General features: G+C 60.6%; 1 protein-coding gene across 1 annotated transcript; it reads left to right on the plus strand.

Moving 5' to 3' along the window:
• The first annotated feature begins 558 nt into the window (after positions 1-558).
• Positions 559-21,363, plus strand: PRODH (proline dehydrogenase 1). Its single transcript, XM_046640058.1, has 14 exons — positions 559-861; positions 5,377-5,585; positions 10,208-10,242; positions 10,669-10,818; positions 12,162-12,226; positions 12,432-12,548; positions 12,961-13,040; positions 13,747-13,828; positions 15,199-15,291; positions 15,383-15,529; positions 16,302-16,477; positions 17,828-17,926; positions 20,882-20,970; positions 21,041-21,363. Exons 1-14 carry the CDS (start codon positions 592-594, stop codon positions 21,226-21,228), a joined length of 1,800 nt encoding a protein of 599 aa, XP_046496014.1. The 5' UTR covers positions 559-591; the 3' UTR covers positions 21,229-21,363.
• The last annotated feature ends 967 nt before the right edge of the window (positions 21,364-22,330 follow it).

Raw genomic sequence — 22,330 nt, forward strand, 5'->3', positions numbered from 1 at the left:
CCTGGAGGTCCGTGGCTGCCTGTTGGGCTGGCGGTGGGGCTGGGAAGACGGGGAGACGTTCAGAGTTGGACAAGCTCCTAAGGGGCCTCCTTCCCACAGTCGCGCTTTGGGCCCACGGGAGAGGACGGATGGCTTCCCATACGCCCTTTAAATGAGAGAAGGGGGACTGCCTTCTGGCCTTCCCGGATTCTCCGCGGAGAGTTCGTGGGCTCAACGACCAGGGAGGAGCCCAGGTGTGCAGGTGTGCCATGGAGCTGACCGGCGGGCTCACCTGGCCAGCTGGGCTACCTGGGAGGAAATCCTACACCCGATCGTCCGCTCAGTCCCGGGAGCGCGGGATCTCCTGCGGGGAAGGCGGAGCTGGGGGTGAGCAGCCAAGGACACAGGGTCTGGCTCGGGGGTGTGGCCACGGGCTGCGAAGGAGGATTTCAGGCGCACCTGGGGCCTCTCGGTGGGCGAGGCCTCCAGGGAGAGGCGTGGCTGCACGGCGATGGGCGGGGCTTCCCGAAGAGAGGGCGTGGCGGAGCGCGGGGCGGAGCCGACGGGCCGGGCGTACTTAAGCAGCCCCGAGACGCTCACGGCCGCCCCGCCATGGCTCTAAGGCGCGTCGTGTCCGCGCTGCGCCCAGGCCCCGCCCGCCTCGCCCCGCTGTCCACGGCGCCCGTGACCCGCGAGCAGCCCGCGGGCCCGAGGGCGGTGCCGGAACGCCGGGAGGCCGAGGCCGCGCGGCCGCCGGTGCCCGCCGTGGACTTCGGCAACGCGCAGGAGGCGTACCGCAGCCGGCGCAGCTGGGAGCTGGCGCGCAGCCTGCTGGTGCTGCGCCTGTGCGCCTCGCCCGCGCTGCTGGCGCGCCACGAGCAGGTGCGCGGGCGGGCGGCGGGCGGCGGGCCGGGCGCGGCTCCTCTGCCCATCCCGGGGCCCTTCGGAAGTTTCCGAGTGTAAAGCGGGGGCCCCTTGAGCGTCGCCTGTTGAGGGGCAAGTCAGCAAGGAAAGTGTTTCCTGCACTCCCTTTGGGCCGTGAATTTTGCTACATGTCAGTTACCACCAACTAAAAACAAAGACCAGTTTAATTTTTAAGCTATATACTGCTTGCAGTAATACAAAATTGTCACCTGAAATTTAAAATTAGGTGTCCTCCATGTTGCCCCCAGGGAAGTCTTGATATCGAACCTGAAGTGAGTTCCCTCACCCTGGGCGCAGCAAGCCGATCTCTGACGCTGGGTGTGGTGGAAGAAAGCAGGAATTTTATGGCAAAGCGCTGAGCAAGCAGAACCGGCAGCTAACGGCTGTCATTCCAAACTGCCCGAAAAGCTACAAGCAAGGGTTTTTATTTGGGGTTTTATTTAGGTAGGGCAGGGGGAGCATATGGCCTTGGGGGCTGAAGTTGTAAGAGTCCACCGCACAGGTGTGACTCTGTGTGTTGCACGCGGGGGATTTTCAGTCTCTGACGTCTAAAGTTTACAGTCAGTCACTTCAGCTTTTCAGTGTTCCTGGGAGATGCTTAGTCAGGCAGGGCTGTTAGCAAGTTCCTCTCTCGTCAGTGGTCCTCCTGCTGTTCTGCGCAGCAGGCTCGGAAACTTGGGTTATTTTGTTTCCCATGTTAACCTTGTGGGTACAGGTCCAGTTTCACCCTAATCCAGGGAAATTTTAACTCCTTCATCCTGTTTCGGTTTGGTGGTAATTGAAGGGCTCATGGCCTAGGACTCCAGAGTTCTGGGAGGCTGTGGCCCGAGGGCTCCCCAGACACGGCCACTTCTGAAAGACAGCGTTGGGGGAAAAATGGGAAGCTGCTGAAACACCCAACTTTAAAAGTTTAACTTGGTAACAAAGTGTGAGGGCTTTGGGGAAGTAAAGAGCAGAACACCGTTTTAGCTCCTGTCAGTTGGAGATATAGAGGTGATAGTTTTTTCAAGGTGTTCCTTGGGGACAGTTTGCAAGGGTCCGCTTGTCGGTGCCGAGGGTCTGGAAGGCTCCTCATGCAGGTGGTGTTGGTTTCTCAGGTGACACCGTACTGAGGGCATTGTGCTGCCTCCCTCTGCCCCTGGGGGAGTTTGGACGAGAAGGAGCATCCAGCCAGGTCCCAGGCTTAGGTGAAGGCTAGGCCATGGCAGGTGGGAGGTGAGGGCAGAGCCCCACCAAGTCAGAGTCGGGTGGCTTTGAAGGAACTGTGAGATCAGCAGAGCTATTGGCCTCGATTCCTCCCAAAGCTTCCTGGACAGATTCAGATTCGGAGCCCCGGGCTGATGGTAGCCGAGTGTGGGGGGAGGGGTGGAGGAGGAAGAGGCTGAACTGGGGAGGGAGGGGGAGAGGGCTTGGAATGGACCAAATTTCTCTAGGTGCAGCACTGAGATTTCTCTGGTTTCAAAGCGGGAAAGCCAGCAGAGCTGGGGGTCCTGGGGTGCTGTGGGAGGGACGTGTCAGCCCCACTCTCTCTGGGGTGCCTGCCCGGGGCAAGTGCCAGAGCGCAGGGACCAGGCTGCGGGTGCCTGGAGGAGGTGAGAAGCTCTCGTTGTGTCCCTCTTGTGCCCTAGGGACACCTCAAGGAGCGCCCTAATGGTGTGAGGTGCTATGTGTGCCCCCTGTGGGACCTGTTCTACCGTTGTGATTGCTGGTGGTCCCACTGGTGACAGTGGCCTCGGTGCCTGGTGATGGAAGACATGGGGCAGGGCCAGACTGCAGAGTTCTGGGCCACCCAGCAGAACCGCTGGTCCTTCCCCGCCTTCTGGCCTGTGGTGAAAATTCCTCCTGCTGAGCCAGGGCCGGTCTGTGCCTTTCCTGTCAAACCTGCTCCTGGCAGATAGTGTCAGCCTGCAGGAGCCTGGTGTGAGCTACTATGCTGTCTGCGGACCCAGTGGGGGCCCACGCTTGCTGGAAGGCAGGCCTTTTTAAGAAGAGTTTAGAAAATCCAGGTCTTCCCTGACAGGTTTCTGTGCTTGGGTGTGAGCCGGAGCAGAAGCCGGTGAGTGGGCCCGTGGGGCAGGGCAGAAAACCGGCAGAGAACTGGCCGTACCTGTTCTTGCTCTGCATGCGTCTTTCGTCTTTCGCAGTGGAAATGAGAGGAGGTGTTACCCTTGCAAGTTTCTCGACCTGAGAAGAATGCCTCACCTGGAGAAGGGCTGAGGCTGCCCTCATCTCAGGTAGTGCCACCCGGGGCACACCTAACACCAGGATGGTTTTCAAGGGGCTGCTTTGCTCTGAGTTGGCTTTCGAAGTGCCAGCCCCGCCCCGTGTGCTTCCGCACCCCTCTGTGACAGGCCGGCCTCCCCTTGCCGGGGAGGCTGAGAGGGCGAGTGACTGGCTCTGGGGACTTGGGTGGCCATTCCCTCTGAGCCCTGCCTCCTCTTGGGGAGCAGGTGGTCAGCCCAGGTGCAGGGTGTGTGAGAGCTTGCTAGCCCATGCCCTGGGCCAGATTCCAGCTGCTGTCTTTGTTCAGTTAGTGTTGGCTGTGGCTGCTTCTGCACTACAGTGGTAGAGTTGAGTAGTTCTAACAGAGGCCGCATGGCCTGCACAGCCTAAATTACAGTCATGCGCCCCATAACGATGTTCTGGTCAACGGTGAACCGCATATACAAAAGGGTCCCGTAAGATTAGTACCACAGAGCCTAGGTGTGTAGCAGGCTGTAGCACCTAGGTGTGTGTAAGTATGCTCTGTGATATTCAGATGACATATTCCCTAACGATGCATTTCTCAGAATGCATCCCCGTCATTGAGTGATGCACGACTGTGTTTACCATGTGGCTTGGCTGGGAAGGTTTGCCAGCCCGAGAGTAAGTCACCCACTTCACGGTGTGTTTCTGACAGTCCACAGAGCTGACGTGTGTGGTGTCAGGGGTTCTTTTCTAGAACCAAATGATGGTTTTCAGATCCCCAGTTCTGCCTTGCCTGCCACTGGGTGATCCTTGATCTGTTTAAGACCTGGCTTTTCCTCTGGCCCCTGGGCTCCCTGAGTTTGGGCCCCAGCTCAGGGCGAGATGGGGAGGAGGCCTGCCCGTCTCCCATGTTGGCACTTTCATTTTCGTTTTCTAATCTTCTTTATAAAAACAACAAGATGAGAGAAAATCAGACACAGAGGCTGCAGTGAGGCAGAAGTGATGGCCTGGAAGCCCTTGTCCTTGGGGCGCCCGAGGTGTCCCTGCTGAGTGCCAGCCTGCACCCAGACCAGTGTGGCCGCTCAGGATTGCTTTGGGCTGAGGGTGTTTGACTTGCTCGTACTTTTGCTTAGACTAGAGATTGTTCCCTGAAACCCTGATCCCAAGAGATCTACCCCCCAAGAAAGGGGAATCTGTGAGCCGTCGGGCTTGAGAGACCTCTGCTTTCCTGTCTTGGAGCTGGAAGTGGCAGGCAGGGACGCAGGTGAATTCCCAGACAGCTGGTGGGGTGCCCTCCCATCAGTATCCCTCCCAACCCCAGGGGCCTCTGGTTGTCCTCATTCCTTCCTGCCCTGTCTGTCCCCACTGCAGGAGCTCCGTGTCACCCCCCTCCCCTTGGCATGCACCCCTCCCCAGATCTAAGTTAGCAAACACATCCCACCCCCACCCGCCCTGGCAAGTGCTCCCTCATCCCGCATTCTGAATCAGTCAGTGGATCACTTGCTCCTTCCTCCTTCGGGGTCTCTCCCCAACTAGGCTGTGAGTTCCTTACCTTTTTTTCTTCAGCTTAGAATTGTGCTGGGCATGAAGTAGCTGCTCGGGACATTTGAATGAACGATGGCAGAAATTTGGCATGTGGCAAAATGTGATTGGAGGAGAAAGCTGAGTAGTTTATGGGCGGCTGTCTTCACGAAGGGCAGGTCCATTGGAGCTGCTGGTCCGCTGTGGCCCTAGATGACTGTACCAAGTCCCCACTGGTCCCAGGGCGGGCTGTCATCTCACAGACCTTTGTAGCTGGTCACCTGGCTGATCGTCAGCCTGTGCCTTGCTGCCGCTGAACTTGCACGCATTCTGTGCTGTGGACATGTTCATCAGTTCAGCAGCCATTGGAGGGCCGGCCCTTTGCCAGGCGCTGAGGTCTGGGTACAGGGGATATTATGAACATGCCCATTGCTGTCCCTGGAGAGACCAGCCTTTCACTTCTTTATCCACCAAGTCATGGTCAGGCCCCCGCTGTGGCTGCTGGGGTCACCCGTGAGCATGCAGGGAGGGAGGCAAGAGTGGCCACCCGGCATGAGGAATGGGTGATTGACAGTTGCTGCAAGCAGAGAAGCAAGCTGCTTCGGGTGGTCTCCACTATAAAATCAAGGCTGGGAGCCAAGTGTGGCCCTGGGGAGAGCATGTCATGGCTTTGTGGTTGGAGTGAAGGGGCTGGGAAGCGGGGAGTCCAGCTGGGGACAGGGGAGTCCAGGTAGCCCAGGACAGGCGCTTCCTTCTGCCTTTCAGCTGCTCCTTCTCACCAGGAGGCTTCTGGGGCAAAGGCTGTTCGACAAGCTGATGAAGATGACCTTCTACGGGCAGTTTGTGGCTGGCGAGGACCAGGAATCCATCCAGCCTCTGATCCAGCACAACAGGGCCTTCGGCGTGGGCTCCATCCTGGATTATGGAGTGGAGGAGGACCTGAGCCCCGAGGAGGCGGAGCGCCAGGAGATGGAGTAAGGCCTGCACCGGCATCCAGTGGGAACCCCAGAGAGCCCTGGTGGCCAGCAGCTGCCTGCCACCTGAACGAGGAGCTGCCAAGGCTAGCAGACCCTGATGACCAGTGGCCCTCCTGGGCTCTGCCTGGGCTTCTTGCATTTTTGCACCATGAGGACAGTTCTGGGCTTTCCCGGGAGGCCTCGTGTGCACGAGGCCAGAGGAGGGGTGAGGATGAAGTTGGCAAACCACAGTCTACAGCCTGTCCGGCCCGCCTTCCTGGTTTTGTGCAGTCTGCAGGCTGGCTTGTACATTTCTTAAATGGTTGAAACAAATCAGAACAAGGATATATGGTGATAATGTGAAAATTATGTGAAATTCAAATCGCTTTTGCCTTGCAGGGCAGAGTTGGGTAGCTGTGGCAGACACTGTGTGGGCCACAAGGCCGCAAAGAGGTGCTCCCGGCTGCCTGCAGAGCACGCTCAGTGACCCTATAGGAAGCGCTCTGGCTCCCTCTCTGCATCCCTCCTGGGGCTTCCCAGCCCGCTGGATGGCCTGCTGCCCCACCCTTACCCACTCTCCGAGACAGCTCTCTGATCTGCAAGTGGGCCCTGCCAGGAGCGTGCGGAGCCTGCCAGGCCTGGCGCCTGCCCAGGGCTCCACAGAGAACGGCCTGTGCGGCCAGGAGTGCTGTGGCACGCCAGCCTGGGAGCCTCCTCATGGGAGCCGCCACTGACATGCTGCAGGGCTCGAGTGTGGGGACAGACGGGCCCTCCCTGACCCACCCTCCTGGGCATTAGGACAGAATGACAGGACGAGGTCACCCTCTGCTTCCCAGAGTAGTGGCCTCATGTGAGGTCCAGGCAAGACCAGCTTTTCCTTTTTGTTCCGCAGGCTGGGCCCTCCCTTGCCTTTGGGGCCCCTGAGTCCTGACAGCAGCCATGCCTGCCGTTAGGCCTGGGATAGGTCGTCTTGGGCCGCGGTGTTTGCTCTGGCACGGGGAGGGGAGGGGAGGGCAGAGGAAGGAAAAGCATCACGTGGGCCTTCTACCCTGGGAACGGAATGTCCTAGCGGGGCCTCAGTGCCGATTGGCCCGAGGGGCACAGCCCCTGCCTAGTGGTTCGCTGTCTAGAGGGCAGGGTTCTCCAGCTGGGCACCCCCTCTGTCCCCGTGGGGCTGTGGGCCAGGGCTGCAGCCTTCCCTGGGGCTGCCTGTTGAATTACGAAAGGGAACATGGGCCCTCTGTCCCCGCTGCCTCTCGGGGGCTGGGCAGTCTCACAATGGGACTCTCTCTCTCTGGTGTGAACAGACTTCTTTCCCAGGGCAGCCTCTTGGCTTCCTCCTTGCCCTGCAGGGGAGTGTTGGGAGGCGGGCTGCCCTCGCCCTCCTCCCTCCGTGGGGCCGTGGAGCCTGTGCCCCTGGGCCAGCCTGCGGTTGGCACCCCTCGTCCTGCAGGAGCACCAACCTAGTAGGCTCTGGGATGTGAGTGGCCATCCTTCCCTGTCCTGACAGCCAGCAGCAGGAGTCGAGGACTCACGCCCAACTCTGCTGCTGGCCGGCCTTGTGCCTTCAGAGGGGCCTGTGCCGAGGGGGCCAAGCCAGGCTGGCCAGCGCTGGGAGAATATCTACCCTGTCTGGTTGCCTGACTGGCTCACCAGCTGTTTCTGGCCTGGAGTGGCTCTAACCATGTAGCTCCCTGTGGAAACTGATTCTGTGTCTGGGGCGTGCCCAGAGATCTGTTCTCCTAATCCTGTCACAGGACCTGTAGACCCTCTTCTGGGGAGTGATGGAGAAGCCACTGCCCAAAATTAAGGCCATGGGAATGGGGGTGGGGGGTTGGGGGAGCACAGATGGTGCTGGGCCTGCCTGGGCAGAACTCTAAGAGGCACGGAAAGGATGGAGGCATCTGAATGTGCAGGAGGCCCAGCAGCCCTCCTGAGGGCATGAGGAGGGGACCCAGGAGGGCCTCCCAGGGTAGGAGGCAGAAGGTGGAAGGCCAGAGGTGCAGGAGGGAGAGAACGGCCACCCAGAGAGGGGTGGACGGCACTTTCTGGACACTTGTGAGAGGCAAGAGGCCAGGGCCACGTCCCGGGGGAGGAGCCCCGCGGGGTCCCTCAGTGGGCTGAGAGCTGCAGGGACAGGGAAAGGGGTTAGGACACCTCCTGATGACCGGCTGCAACAAGGACACCCCAGGGACAGTGTGGGCGGCAGGTGTGTCCGTCCTGGCTGTGCAGACCCAGGGCTGCCCGGGCCTTGCTCCTCAGGGTGGCGGCCGCCCCCTGGGAGTGGTGTGTGCAGTGTCTCAGTGGGCCTGGAGTCAGGCCCTGGGGTGTGGGTGTGCGGGTGTGCGAGTGGGAACAGGCTCTGTTGTGCTGTCTCCCCTCCTGCCGTGGGAGCTGGAGGGAGGACGTCTGGCATGCTCTCCCCTCGCTTTCTGCTTTTCTCTAAAAGGCATCAAGCCAACCAATTACCCAATGCAGCTGCTGAGAGCTGAGCTTGGGGTTGGCCGAAGTGGTGTTCGGGGTCTTCCTGCCCCCTCCGCAGATCCCGGGGCATTGTGTTCATTGTCCTCTGTCCCCCTGCCCCTGGGCATGCCCTCCTCCACCTTCTGGGCCATGCCCTGTGTGTGCGTACACGTGTTTGTGTGTGCACGCACACTGGGTGCTCCTTCCTCTCCCCCATGATGGCGTGACCCCCACTGTGCCTGGGAACTGACCTCTTGGTCTGCTTGTGACCCACCCACCAGGCCTGGTCCAGGGTGTGGCCCTGTCCCTGCCAGGTGCCGTCCGCTCTGAGACAGGCCTCTGGCCACTTGGTGGGGCTGGTCCAGCTTCTCTGCTTGGCCTATTTCTAAAGTGCTTTCTGTCTGTGCCCAGGAGGTTCAGGGATGGAAATAGCCTGTACATAGCCACGGCCTCCAGCTGCCTTCCTGCTGCTGAACCTGCTGGGATCAAGAAAGGAGTGGCCCTTGCTTCCCTGTGCCCTTGGAGCCTGGCCGGGGCCAGCTGTGAAAACGCTGAGCAGGGACCTTGCGCATAATGGTTTCCCATCTGCCGAAGGCGTCTGCCCAGGAGGCAGATAGCTGTGGGGTTACTGTGGTCATCGCTGTGCACTTAGCTGTGCACTTACGGGGCAGGCTCGCCTGGTCTCGCCCTCGAGGCGCTGCCTCCCCTGCAGTGGTGGCTTCCGCCTGGTTGTTCCTGGGCCACAGCTTGGAGGGCCGGGGTCTGGTCTTGCGGGTGCCCTTGCCCAGGGGCCTTGGGAGAGTCTGGGGAGCTCCTTGTTGCTGGCGGGCATGTCATGTTGGGAGCCAATGCCTCCCTCAAGTTACAGAGCCAGACTTGTGTGACATCTCACCTTCTGTTGCCTCAGGCACATGCATCTGGTCACCACAAGGCAGCTGGAGCAGTGTCTGCCTGCCCAGCTCCCATCCCCAGGCCATGGCTGTGGGCTGTGCTGTTGTGTGGGGAGTCCCTGGCCTCTGTGGACTGGCCTGGCCTGGCTGCCGGCACTCCCTGGTCTTGACCTGGGTGTTCTGGTTCGAAGTCCCCAGATATGGATCTGGGGTCACACAGAAGCTGGGGCCTGGAGGGAAGGCTCCCTGGAGGCAGCTGGGCAGCAGGACTTGCTCTGGGAGCTGTGAGGTCTGAGCCCACCGTGGCCCGGATGTCACAGGTGTCGTACCTCTCATGGACTTCTCTGGCACCCCTGGGGAGAAGCTCTGTCCCTTCCCTGTGGGGCGGGGCAGAGCTGCAGGGGCCCCCGGGCGTCTGAGCATTGGGGAGGTCACTGATGTAAGAGGTTTTATGTACAAAGTCAGAGGATAGACACAGCTGCTGGGTGCGGCGCTCGGGCCGGCGGCCAGTGACGAGGGTCCCTTCATCTGAGTAGGCTTAGCCACAACTCTTGTGTCCTAGACACCACAGCCCCAGTGAGGAGGAGGGTGGTGTCTGCTGTGATTCTGGCCAGGGTGCCAGGGCTGGTGGACATGGGTGGGGCAGCCAGGGCCATGGGCTGACCTCACTGTTGTGTCCTCATGAGGACTTGGAGTGTTATTCAGGTGCAATGGGAGGCCAGGGGATGGTTTGCATTTTAAAGGAAAAATTCTGGTTGCTGCTTGGAAAATAAGCCCGAGGGCCCAGAATGCAGCCGGTGCTGCGGGCGCTGGGGCCCTGTGTGCGGAGGTGGGCGTGGGGCGCAGAGGGCGAGCTGGCGGCTCCCATCCTCGTCCCCCTCAGCCTGCCTGGCCCCTGCTCCACCTCCCCATCAGCAGCGGGAAGGCCTCAGCACTGGCTCAGGGCCTTCCTCCCGGCTGGTGGAGCCATCTCCTTCCCCTGAGTGTTGCAGGGAGGGTCCACCACTCAGGCACCTGAGACTTCTCCAGGCACAGGGCTTGTAGGCCAGTTGGGGCAGGTCAGCGTGCAGCTGCCACCCTGCCAGCTCAGGGGTAATGGGGAGGGGCGGGGAAGGGATGCACGCCCCCGCTGCTCACCACCCTCCCTCCATCACACACAGCCTCTGTCAGGCCAGGCGCTGGGCCCAGCCTCCCACTTCTCTCCCCTCTGCCTCCTCCATGGGAACACATGTGTCATTTGTGCCCGTGGTGGCCTGGCCTGACCTGCCCTCTTCTTCCGTCCTGCAGGTCCTGCACCTCGGCTGCAGAGAAGGAGGGCAGCGGTGAGTCAGAGGCGGCCGTTCCCAGCAGGCGCTCTCCCCCTACATGCATCCCCTGCTCGTGCGCCGGGCACCTGGGTGCAGGGACTCAGGCAAGCCTCAGGGCAAGGGGCCATGCGCGGCGCCTCCCTGGTCTGTGGGCACCCAGCCCACCGCTCCGTGTGTGCTGACATGTCCCTGTGGCCCTCGGCTGTCTGGGCTCTGCCTTTCTGGGTTTGCCCCGTGACTAGGCCTCAGCCAGGAAGGAGGAGCAGCGAGTGCGGGGTGGGCGGGGTTGGGGTGCGGAGCAGTGGGCAGCACAGTGCCGGGGTGTAGGGCATCCACAGGGCCTGTGGGACACGGGGAAGCCCTGCGTGTGCCTGTAGAGGGGCTGGAGGCCGAAGCCCAGCACAGGGCCTGGGTGCTCAGGCCACGTGCCCACCTCTCCAGGCGCCAGCAAGAGGGAGAAGCAGTACCAGGCCCACCGGGCATTTGGGGACCGCAGGGACGGCGTCATCAGTGCCCGCACCTACTTCTATGCCAGTGAAGCCAAGTGTGACAGCCACATGGAGACGTTCCTGCGCTGCATCGAGGCTTCAGGTGGGGCCTGCTCTTTGCCGGCTGCCCTGCTGCCGGGCTTAGGCTGAGCCCTGGCTTGTGGAGAGCTGGTGGGTGACGTGAGGCCGGAGCGCACTCTCGGGACCTCCTTTCTGGGTAGACCGGATGGTTGTGGAGATGACCTGTGGTGACTGTCAAGAGCCTCCAGGAAGGCGCTCCTCTCCCCGCTCCCGGGTACCAGGCACCTGGGTGTGGACCTTCAGGAAGGCTGTGGGGGCCCCGAGTCCCAGGTGGGGGCTCTGCTCTCGTTAAATGTGGTTGCCACCGAGAGCTGTGCTGTTCTGGGAGCTGATGCCACATCCTCTTTAGTGGAGAGACCCTCCCCGCATAGCCTCTGGGCGGGAGCGTTGGCTGAGGGAGGTGAGTTCAGCTGGGAGGTTGCTGAGGCCACCTCATCCTTTGGGCCTTAGAAACCGTCAGCTCACAGCGCAGCCCGTGTGCATCCCCAGCAGCCTTCCCATGAGCGGGTATCGCACCTACTTGACACTTTCAGGAATGGGAGTGAGTGATGCTTAGAAGCAGCCTCCAAGAGCAGTGTGTGGGGACCCGGGCAGTGTCCAGTGCAGGCTGCCTCCTTGCCTCCCTGCCTGCTCTGACAAGGGCACATCGATGGGGAGGGCCTGGCAGAAGCCGAGATGTGCATCGTGGGCTCCGGGAGCTGGAGGAGAGACAAATGTGGTGGTGCAGTGGCTTCCGTGCTGCAGCCGGTGCTCTGCTGCGCCTTCCTGGACCCACATGGCAAACTTGAACCCTCTGTGGTGGGGCATCAGGAGCAGCCGTGCACACGGGTGTTTACGGGCTGGGTAGGATCATGGTCCTTCTGCCCGCAGATGGTTAGCGGCCCAGGGCGTCAGGGTCCTCGGTGAGCTCGCCTCTCCCATTCAGGGCTGGGGGCTGGCAGGGGCCGGGGGTGGGGGGGGGGCCACCTGCCTCAGCCTGAGACTGCCGAGCAGTCACCAGACCTGTTTTCAGGGAGGGCCAGGCACACGAGCCAGGGCCCAGGCAGCTGCCGTGGCCATCCCTGCGGCCCCTGCTCAGGCCGGGTGGGGAAGGGAGGAGGGATCTGCTGGGGCCGCTGTACCCTCGGCAGTTTTGGTGACTGGATTGTTCAGCGCTTCCCACGGTCTCAGGCCCATCTTCGGGGTAGACCCGGTCCCCTGGGGGTTGTAGGGAACTCATGGGAAGAAGGACGAGCACCAGCCCCCTGCAGACTGTCACATGTCCGACGAGATGCATCCTAACTCTTGAGTGGCACCCGACGCTGGGCGCAGGCTCCTGGCCTCCTACTCTGGGGACCTAAGGGCTCCTCTTGTGGCTTCTGACAGGCAGAGCCGGCGAGGACGGCTTCTCAGCCATCAAGCTCACTGCGCTGGGGAGACCCCAGTTTCTGGTAAGTGGCAGAACCTTCCGCCTGAAGAGAGTTTGCGAGAACTTGGGGCTGCCGTGAGCATTAAAGGAAAGCTCCTCTGCTTGTACCGTGGGGCTAGGAGGCAGGGACACGGGCGGGCCAGGGAGGGGCCCAGGGGCCTTGCGGGGGTCCTGGGGCAGGGAGCGGGGTGTGTGGCCCAGGTGGTCACTCAGGCCTGCATGTACAGCTGCAGTTCTCGGATGTGCTCACGAAGTGGAGACGGTTCTTTCACCAAATGGCTGCAGAGCAAGGGAAGGCTGGGCTGGCTGCCATGGACACAAGGCTGGAGGTGGCCGCACTGCAGGTGGGACAGCCCTTCCCTGGGGTACTGTGGGGTCTTGGGAGGAGCCTTGCCTGGGAGGAACCAGCCAGGCAGTGTCTGAGGTAGGTTCCCAGAGCTGCTCCAGGGACTGCGGCCTGTTCACAGGTGCTGGGAAGGAATCTGAATAGAGGCTGAGGATGCGCCGGCAGGAGGGTTGGATGGGGCTGGCCCTGCGGGTGGCGGAGCGCTGCGGAACTGCAGGGGTGAGAAGGGGCATCAGGGACTCGTGGGCACAGACCTGTCTGTGGAGCAGACACAAGCCAGAACTGTTGCGTTCTCACGAACAATATAATAAAGTCAAAATAGCTTCTCAAACCAACGGGCGGGGGTGGCTGGAAATGTTAGTGAATGGGGCTGGGGACATTGCAGGACTGACACCTTCTCACCTCTCCAGGAAAGTGTGGCGAAGATGGGCATCGCGTCCAGGACGGAGATTGAGAACTGGTTCACTGCGGAGACCCTGGGCGTATCCGGGTAAGAGTACCCCCAGTGCTCCTCCCACTCCTGGCCGCCCTCCTGGGTGTGTGGGCCTCGGGGTGACAGTGCTGAGGGACCTGCTCCTCTGAGACATGCAGAGAAGGGGTTGACAGGGGGCTGGGCGGCAGTGTGGGTGCAGGGCCAGCCCCGACTCTGTACCCCTCCAGTGGCAGGGCTTCTGACAGAGTTCTTGGGGTGCTGGAGTGAGGGTGCACACCAAGCCCTTCCTGGGATCTGCATGGCAGGCAGGTGAAGGGTTGGGGCCGCTGAGACCTTGGAGAGCCCTCCGCCTCATGCTGACGGCTGGCGCCGAGGTCACCAGGCCCCGCTGGCAGCAGTGTGCCGTCCCCTTGCACGCTGCGTCTGCCTCCTGCCTGTCTTCCGTGTTCGGCTCTCCCCCAAGCCCGACGTGGCCCGGGGTGGTCTTGGTGTGTGCCCTGGGTTTTTATAGCTGCCGCTGCCCCAGTGCAAGAAAGTTCGCGATTTGGTTTCCATTTTTAAACAGAGGACAACGTTTACATTTTATCTATCTTAAAACTGAACTCGTAGGCGGGTTTTTGGGATTGGGTTTGGGGATGCTGTTGTAGGGATTGGGCTCATTTGGGACCTGGGCCCCCAACAGACCCTAGTGCCCGTGGGTCAAGCTGCGTGGCTGAATGGGGAAGCTGCCGCTGCCGCTGTGCTGACTCGCCTTCTCCCGCAGCACCCTGGACCTGCTGGACTGGGGCAGCCTCATCGACAGCAGGACCGAACTCTCCAAGCACCTGGTGGTCCCTAACATGCAGGTGACTGCCCCCCTTGCCACTGAGCCCTGTCTCAAGGTGCTGGGTGGAGGAGGGAAATGCTCTCTGTCACCTATGCTGGCCCAGCAGCTGCAGGCACAGCGGGCCCAAGACCCCATCCTCCCTGGCCCCAGGAGATCCCTGTGGTCTAGGGGAGGAAGACAGACCCACTTAGTGCCCCACAGAGGGGGATGGACACCCACAAGGAGAGGGGTGTCTAGGGGCCTTCCTTGTCATCTGTCCTTGTGAATTGGGTTACCACAAGCCTCAGTGGCCTGAAAGGACACTGGTCATCTTATGCTCCTCTTCACAGTTGGGCTGACAGGGCTTGGCTGGGCGATTCTCGCTCAGGGTCTCCTGTGCAGTTGTACCGAGGCTGGCAGGCCTGGGTTGTTGTGGGGGTCCCAACGCACTGGGCCAGCCGTTGATGCTGGCTGTCAGCCAGGGCTTCCTCATGGAGTGGTGGCTGGGTTCCCAGTGCAAGTGTCCCCACGAGCCACGCAGAAGCTCTGTCACCTTTTCTAGCCTAGCCTGAGTCCCCGGGCGTCACTTCTGCTCAATTCTGTTTGTTAAAAGCGAGGCGCTAGGCCGGCCTGTGTGCAGGGGGAGTGGATTGAGACTCCGCCTGCTCGTGGGAGGGCGTCTCGGAGTGGGCTGCCGAGTTTGAAGCCGCCCCCTAAGCTGGGAGGTGAAGCAGCAGCAGAAGGGCCTTGGGGAAATATCTCCCAAACACTGCCTTCCACAAACTTCCACCCTGGCCGACTGAGGGCCAGCCCTGACATCGACACTGAGGCTGATGGAGGGACATGCCCTGGGCTGAGCAGAGGGCCTCAGTGCTGCACAGGCCCAGCCCCCTGCAGACCCCCGGCTCCTGAGGCCACCATCTGGGGAGGGCGACTCCACCTCTTGCTACGCGGCGGTTGGTGCTGCATGGCGGTCCTCGGCTGCCTGTGGCTGTGGTTCCTCCTCTGAGTCCTCTCCCTTCTAGGGGTGGAGCCTTTCCCAGCGATCGGATGGGTCGAGGGTCACTTCCTTAGCATTGTCTGGGAGCAGAAGGGTGCCACCCTGCTTTGAGGACCCTGGGGAGGCCGTGGGAACAGACACCCTGGGCACACAGGCCTGACCTGGGCAGCGGGCCCTGTGACAGGAATGCCCTGACAGGCAGTGGGCTTCCAGGGTACCATGTGGCAGGCCCTCCTCAGGGTAGGGCGCTGATCTTCATATGACAGGACAGGACAGGGGAGGTGGGGGCGAGGTGGCCTCGCTGGTCCTGGGGACCAGGCACCAGCTATTGGTGGGCCCTGCACATGGGGAGGGGGTTGCCCATGGGCAGGGGCATGCTCTGCTGTGGCCTGACTGAGTGCTGTCCCCAGACGGGACAGCTGGAGCCTCTGCTGTCGCGGTTCACCCAGGAGGAGGAGCTGCAGGTGACGAGGATGCTGCAGCGGATGGACGTCCTGGCCAAGGTTGAGGAACCCGGGGGCGTGCCGGGGTGGGGAGGGGGTGCTGTCTCACCTGAGCCCAGACAAACCCTCTCTGCTCCCCCTGCACTCTCAGAAAGCCAGCGAGGCGGGCGTGCGACTGATGGTGGACGCCGAGCAGACCTACTTCCAGCCGGCCATCAGCCGCCTGACGCTGGAAATGCAGCGCAGGTTCAATGTGGAGAAGCCGCTCATCTTTGGCACCTACCAGTGCTACCTCAAGGTGCGGCCCCCTGCCTCCCACCCGCCTGCAGGTGACAGGATGCCCCTCACCTGGCCCCGGTGTTGGGGGGAGGCCCCAGCCCAAGCATGACCGCTTCTAGCAGAAGAAAGGCCCCAGAACCTTGTCCGCCATGTGCAGGCCCCTCCTCTGGGCCCCAGATCTTGGACAGGGTGTGGAAGGTGTGGGAGGAAGGCAAAGGAGCTTTTCTTGAGCCCACTTAACATGCCTTAATCCCCACGTTGACCATTTTCTCCCACCCGTTCTCACCCCGGCTCCCTCTCAGGGTCTGTGGAAGTCTCAGCCCCTCCCCAGATAGACTTGCTCGGAATTTTGCATGTACCTCAGGGCCCAGGGGTGCAGACCTGGGCTGGGCTGCTCGAGTCCAGTCAGGTATTTGGAGGTGGCGGGGTGGGTCAGCGTCCAGGCTGCAGGGGTTCCAGGTAGGTGCCACAGTATGCAGCACCTCGAGTGGACTCGAGGAGATGGGTGTGCCATGGCTGCTGGCACCTGCCTGTCCCCACAGGGCTGTTCCCAGGCCAGACAGGGCTCAGGTGTCCTCACTGTCACCATTCCTTGAAGACAAGAGCTCAAGGGCCTTCCTCACCCACACTGTCTCCCAGATCCCGTGAGCACCCCACAGGTGGACATGGGACACCTTCCTCAGGCACTGCTGCCCCATGCTGACCACAACCAGTGGGCCTCACAGAGGCCCCGGGGGACACAGGCTGGAGGGGGCTTGTCCTGGTTGTTGACTTTGGCCCCGACCCTGCAGGACGCCTATGACAACGTCACCCTGGACGTGGAGCTGGCTCGCCGTGAGGGCTGGTGTTTTGGGGCCAAGCTGGTGCGGGGCGCCTACATGGCCCAGGAGCGTGCTCGCGCTGTGGAAATTGGCTACGAGGACCCCATCAACCCCACGTACGAGGCCACCAGCGCCATGTACCACAGGTGCGCCAGCCCTCCCCACCCCCAGAGCCTCCGGGCTTCCAGGGGCAAGGAGTGAGAAAACAGGGCGAGGGCAGCTTAGCACCCAGTGCCAGAGCTGACCCCACGTGGCCCTGTCAGAAGGGGGAGCAGCCCTCGGGGTCAGAAGCCTCCACTAGGAGCAGGACTTCTTCCCTGAGGCCAGAACTGATGTCTCCTCTGCTTTTGTTTTACTTTTTCCAAAACCATTAAGGGCTTGGTTGTTTTTTTGCTGAGGAAGATTGGCCCTAAGCTAATAACATCTGTTGCCAACCTTCCTCTTTTGTTTTTGCTGAGCTAAGATCTGTGCCAGTCTTCCTCTGTTGTTTATGTGGGACATCGCTGCAGCCTGCCCAGCCTGGCTTGACGAACATTGCTAGGTCCGCCCCCAGGCTCTGAACCTGTGAACCTCAGGCCGTGAAAGTGGAGTGCACAAATGCAACCACTACGCCACTGGGCTGGCCCCAAGGTTTTTTTTTTTTTAACATGGAAAAGTCTACTGAACAGACTGGCTCAGGTGGCCCGAGCCAGCTCCTGCGGACACTTAGGACTCAGGAGAGATCCGTTGATCTTGGTGGTCTTGTCCTGCAGCACAGACAGGCTGACCTTGAGCCTTTCCTCTCTGAGGCTGCGTGCGCTGCCTCCCCTTGCTGGCTCCCGCTCCCTCCCTGGCTGCGCCCTGCTTCCTTCCAGGAGCTACGCGGTTTGGGCACTTCCTGGCCTTATGCACTCAGTCCTCTGCCCTTGCCTTTCCACGTACTGCGTATCTGAAGCCTCCCGAATCGGCGTGCAGACCCACAGTGCTAACCCAGTGCCAGAGTGGGCTGCTCATGCTTCCATGCCAGTCTCTGCGAGCTTTCTGGTGGTTTGCCATCCATGGTTACAGTGGTGACTCAGGGCAAACTCTGTCCCTATCTGTTGAACCCATGGGCCAGGACATAGTGGTCACAGGTTCCTGGAGACGGAGTTGCTGGGTCAGAGAACGTGCACCCTGCCCAGCTGTCCTCACTGCCAGACCATGGCACCGTTCACCCTCCCCTGGGCACAGGGAGGCCCCTTGCTACCAGGCCTTTAACCTCCTTGCAGACTCCTTCCCGGAGGTGAAGCCGTGTCCGTCGCACACAGGGCACTGGGCCTCAGCTGGCTGTGAATGGCGAGCCCCAGGGGCTGCTCACTTTTTCTTTCTTACTCATGAGGTGCTGCGGGCGGGTGCTCCTCCCTTGGTCCTGTTGCCGTGCGCACCCTTGGGAGAGTGGGCTGCCGGATGGCCCTGGGCTGCCTGTGGCCTGCCCCCTGGGGGCCTCTCAGGGCCAGCTCACGGGGCGCTCTCCCCAGGTGCCTTGACTATGTCCTGGAGGAGCTGAAGCACAACTCCACGGCTCAGGTGATGGTGGCCTCCCACAACGAGGACACAGTGCGCTTCACGCTGCGCAGGTAGGTGCCACCCACTGTTGGCTCTGCTTAGGGCTGGCTCTGGCCAGTGCCCCGAAGCTGTGCAGTGACCTGCCGGGAGCAGGGGTATGTTGGGGGAATGTGTGTGGAAGGTGCCCAAGTGGTGTTGGCGCTGTAGTAGCAGAAAGGCTATTTGCAGTTACCTTGGTTTTTAAAATTAATATCGACTTGTTAAAGTTTCAAATTCAAAAAATAAATTTCATTAGGTGATTTAAATAGCTTGCTGAAATGTACAAATACAGTGTGAAATGTTGGGGCCCTTCAGGAGGCCTTTGATGTGTCCCCTCATTTTATGCACAGTTTCTCCTGACACTTTAAACTGCATTTGGCATTTAATATAGTCTGGTTTCTCTGCTCCTGTGGACTAAAACTTTGGTAGAATCCATACAAGTCAGATATAGGAATAAGATCAAGTAAATTCTTAAGTATTCCAGTGTCATCACTGTGTCCTTATATCTACACAGAGTCCTAGCTGACCCCCGACCCGGCTCTGCCTTCCTGATGTTTAGGTCCCATAGGAAGCCCTGCGGGCAGCAGCTTGCTGGCCCTCACCTTTCCCAGAGCAAAGCAGGACCCCCTCCCACAGCCGGGCACCTCAAGCTCAAGGCCTGTGGCCGAGTGGGGCCTCGTGAAGGAGCATTGAAGGTGCGGGCGGGGCGGGGATGCAGCCCAGGCTGGGCACCTGCAGGGCGCTGCCTGGAGAGCTGACTCTGGTCATTCCAAACCCATTCGGTAATGTGTCATCGGTACTTCAAATAGCAGCAGGGTCACCCATGGTTGTAGACAGGTTTCAGCAGAGCTTCCAGACACTAACAAAGACCAGGAAGAAGGACCTGGCCACCCACTTCCAAAAAGATTGGCATGAAACCCTATGAATAGAGGCGGAGCGTTGTCTGATGTAGCACCGGAAGGTGAGAGGACGGCACAGAAAGACCAGGCAGGGTCCCGCTCTGCTGCCCCACTTGAGGGCACTAACAACAACAAACGCTGGCGAGTCCACTCAGACAGACTAGACAGAACAGGGAGACTTCTAAAAATAGAACCTGCCCTCAGAAGGGCTTTCTTTCTCCTTTCTTGATTTCTAAACCTTCGCACTGAGAACATGAGTGTCCTCACCTGCTTGGCACCAGCGGCCTCCTGCCCTGGACACAGCTTCCCCCATCCTGAGTGCCAGGCGAGCACACTCTCCTTCCTTGCAGCCTCCACAAATACCACCATCATGGACAGGGCTTGGCCCCTGCGGCTGCGGTTCTCTGCTTTTGCCCTGGGAGCTGGGGCCTGCCTTCCCTGGGGAAGCAGTATGGGTCTCTGACGTGCAGCATCAGGGGCCACAGTCACAGCCTGTGTCAGCCTGGGCTGAGTAACAAACCAACCCGAGACTCAGAGGCCTGAACAAGTGTGTTCTGTGGGCCTTGTCTGGGGTCCCTCCTGCATCTGTGGTCAGCTGGGGCCTGCTTGGCTGTAAATGGCCTCATTTGTGGCTGGGACAGCAAAGGAGACTGCATCACATGTCCAGCGTCCAACAGGCCAGCCCAGCCTTCACCACATGGTGGTCTCAGGCTTCCAGAAACCCTAGAGAGGGCAAGCCTCTGCCCATGTCACATTTGCTACTGTACCCTTGGCCAAAGGAAGTTATGAGGCCCTGCCCAGACCCGAGGTGGAGAGCGTTCATCTGCACTGGGCAAAGCTGCAGTCACATGGCACAGGGCCTGGACACCAGTAGGGGAGGGGTCTGCAGCCATCTTTGCAGAATGCCACCTGAGTGTCCCCACCACATCAGGAGCAACACGGTGGCAGCTCTGCTCGCATGGGGTTCATGTTCTAGTGGATACCAGGGATCCACTAGATGCATAGAACAGGGATTGGGGTGACATGGTGGATGTCAGGCCCCAACATTGGAGCCCAGCCCGGAGGGAAGGAGGCGAAAGGCCTTGGGGAGGACCCTCGTGCTGAGTCCAGGGTGAGATGTACTTTGTGCTCTGGGAGCCTGGGGCCCTGAGACAGTGAGAAGGGAGGTGAGCCTGGGTGTAGCCAGGGTGGGTGTGAGGAGGACCCAGGTTGAACTTGCTGCTAGTGGGGTGGCGGAAGGACAGGAGCTGAGTGCTGGTGCAGACAGGCTCAGTCTGGATATGTGGCTATAGGAGGCCAGGGAGGAAAATATGAAAAACATCCATCATAGGTATTTCAAACCCTGGGAATTTTTGTAAGATCCTATGAAGGTTGATGTGAGCCCAGGAGAGGGTGCTGGACAGAACTTGGGCCCCCCCCTCCCCCAACATCTAAGCACTAATAGAAATGCGAACCACGTGTGTTAATTCTAAATGTTTCAATAGCTACGTTAAAAGAAAAAGATGAAGGTAATTTCAATAATACATTTCAATTAATCCAACATATCCAAAATATTACCATTTAAACGTGTTCAGTATTTCAGGAAAACAATGAGAGATTCTGCATTCTTTTCATACTAAGTCTTGAGAATCCCACTTGCGTGTGACGCTTGCAGCACATCTCCACTTAGACCAGCTGCCTTCCAGACTTGATGGCTGCTGGTGGCTGCTGCATGGGACAGAACAGCCAGCAAGGGGAGGACAAGAGGCTGGGTGGTGGACTGGGGATGTGGCACAGAGGGAGAGGGGCTCGAGAGCTCTCCCGGGCCATGCCATGGGGCAGGCCGCTCGCTGGGTGGGTCTGCCTTGCTGGGTCAGGGCAGCAAGAGGGAAAGGCTGGGGAGTGGGCACAGAGGAGGGGCATGCTGGCTGGGGAAGGAGGGGACTTGGTGGCAATAGCCGAGGTGTAAGCAGCAGGGCAGAGGCCTGGTCTGGGCAGGACAGAGCCTATACCTACACCTTACCTGCAGTGGACAGAGGCTGGGATCTAGGGGTGCAGGAGGGGCACAGAGGTAGCACAGGGCTCACCCGCTGCCTTGCCCATTCACAGGATGGAGGAGCTGGGCCTGCACCCTGCCGATCGCCAGGTGTCCTTTGGACAGCTGCTGGGCATGTGTGACCAGATCAGCTTCCCGCTGGGTGAGCTGGGCCCCCCTGGGGGCGGGGGTGGGGCCTCCGGGGCCGGGACTCACTGCCTCTGCCTGTGCAGGCCAGGCAGGCTTCCCCGTGTACAAGTACGTGCCCTACGGCCCTGTGATGGAGGTGCTGCCCTACCTGTCCCGCCGTGCCCTGGAGAACAGTGGTGTCGTGAAGGGCGCCTTGCGGGAGCGGCAGCTGTTGTGGCAGGAGCTCTGGCGGAGGCTCCGCACAGGCAGCCTCTTCCACCGCCCGGCTTAGCACTCGAGGGCCACCACCACCCAGCGCTACTCGGCCTCCAGCTCTCCCCAGGATGTGGCGTCCCAGGGCCCTCAGGCTTACACCGCAGCTACAGCCAACCCCAACCTCACACGGATTCACCTTTTTACACCCAAGACTGTGCGACCTGCTGGAAGTGGGGCCTCAGTGCCTCCTGGACCCTGCCCAGGATGTGGGCACTCAGGTGTGAGTCAAGTCTAACACCTGCCAGGGCTGCTGGGAACTGTCAGGAACTGCCTTACCGAGTGAGCATGGCCCATCTCTGCCCGCCACCACGCCCCTGGACTGGAAGGACCACCTTCCGCTAGGATCCAACCCACATACCCTGAGCCCCACAGGTGGGCAGTGGCCAGGCTGGGTAGTCGGCCTGGTCAATAAAACACTTTCTGGGGGCTGGCCCCGTGGCCGAGTGGTTGAGTTTGCACGCTCCACTTCATCAGCCCAGGGTTTCACGGGTTCAGATCCTGGGCGCGGACACGACACTGCTTGTAAGGCCACGCTGAGGCGGTGTCCCACATAGCAAAGCCAGGGGCACTCACAATTAGAATATACAACTATGTACTGGGGAGAAGAAAGAAAGGAAAAAAGGGATTGGCAACAGATGTTAGCTCAAGTGCCAATCTTTAAAAAAATAAAACTGTCTGCAGCTAAGAGGCGTCAACTCGCCGCCTGCAGCACTCTCCCTCATGGGGGGTTGGCAGCAGACAGACAGCTCCGACAGCCTGAGAAGCTCCCCTCAGGCTCTGCCTCTCCTGCGTCATGTGCCCCTGGAGCCAGGCCCACTGTGGGCAGGGTGGACCCACCAATACCTCCCTTCAGGCTGTATGGCAGACCTGGCCATGCAGGGTGCTGGCCACCCCCGCGCCCCCCCAGACGAGAGCAGGACCCATGTGCTCAGACCAATGCAGACAGCTGGCTCCCAGGGTGGGCTGGATGCCTCACCACGCTGGGTTTCTCCCTCCCTCAGACCCTTCCTGCTGCTTGATACCTTCACCCCAGCCACTCCACTGAGCCACCCCAGGCCCCTGCTGCTCTGACAGGAGCAGGCCCACGGCTGCCCCCACCCCCAGGCTGCCCTCGATGC

This window comes from Equus quagga, chromosome 15 (assembly GCF_021613505.1).
Source record: "Equus quagga isolate Etosha38 chromosome 15, UCLA_HA_Equagga_1.0, whole genome shotgun sequence".
In the NCBI taxonomy this organism is placed as follows: Eukaryota; Metazoa; Chordata; class Mammalia; order Perissodactyla; family Equidae; genus Equus; species Equus quagga.

Excerpts from the sequence above, each read along its gene's own strand:
- PRODH (XM_046640058.1), top strand. The coding sequence starts at position 592 with ATGGCTCTAAGGCGCGTCGTGTCCGCGCTGCGCCCAGGCCCCGCCCGC. Across the intron at positions 10,819-12,161 it reads GCGCTGCATCGAGGCTTCAG|GCAGAGCCGGCGAGGACGGC; the intron begins GTGGGGCCTGCT and ends GGCTTCTGACAG. Across the intron at positions 15,530-16,301 it reads CCTACCAGTGCTACCTCAAG|GACGCCTATGACAACGTCAC; the intron begins GTGCGGCCCCCT and ends CCGACCCTGCAG.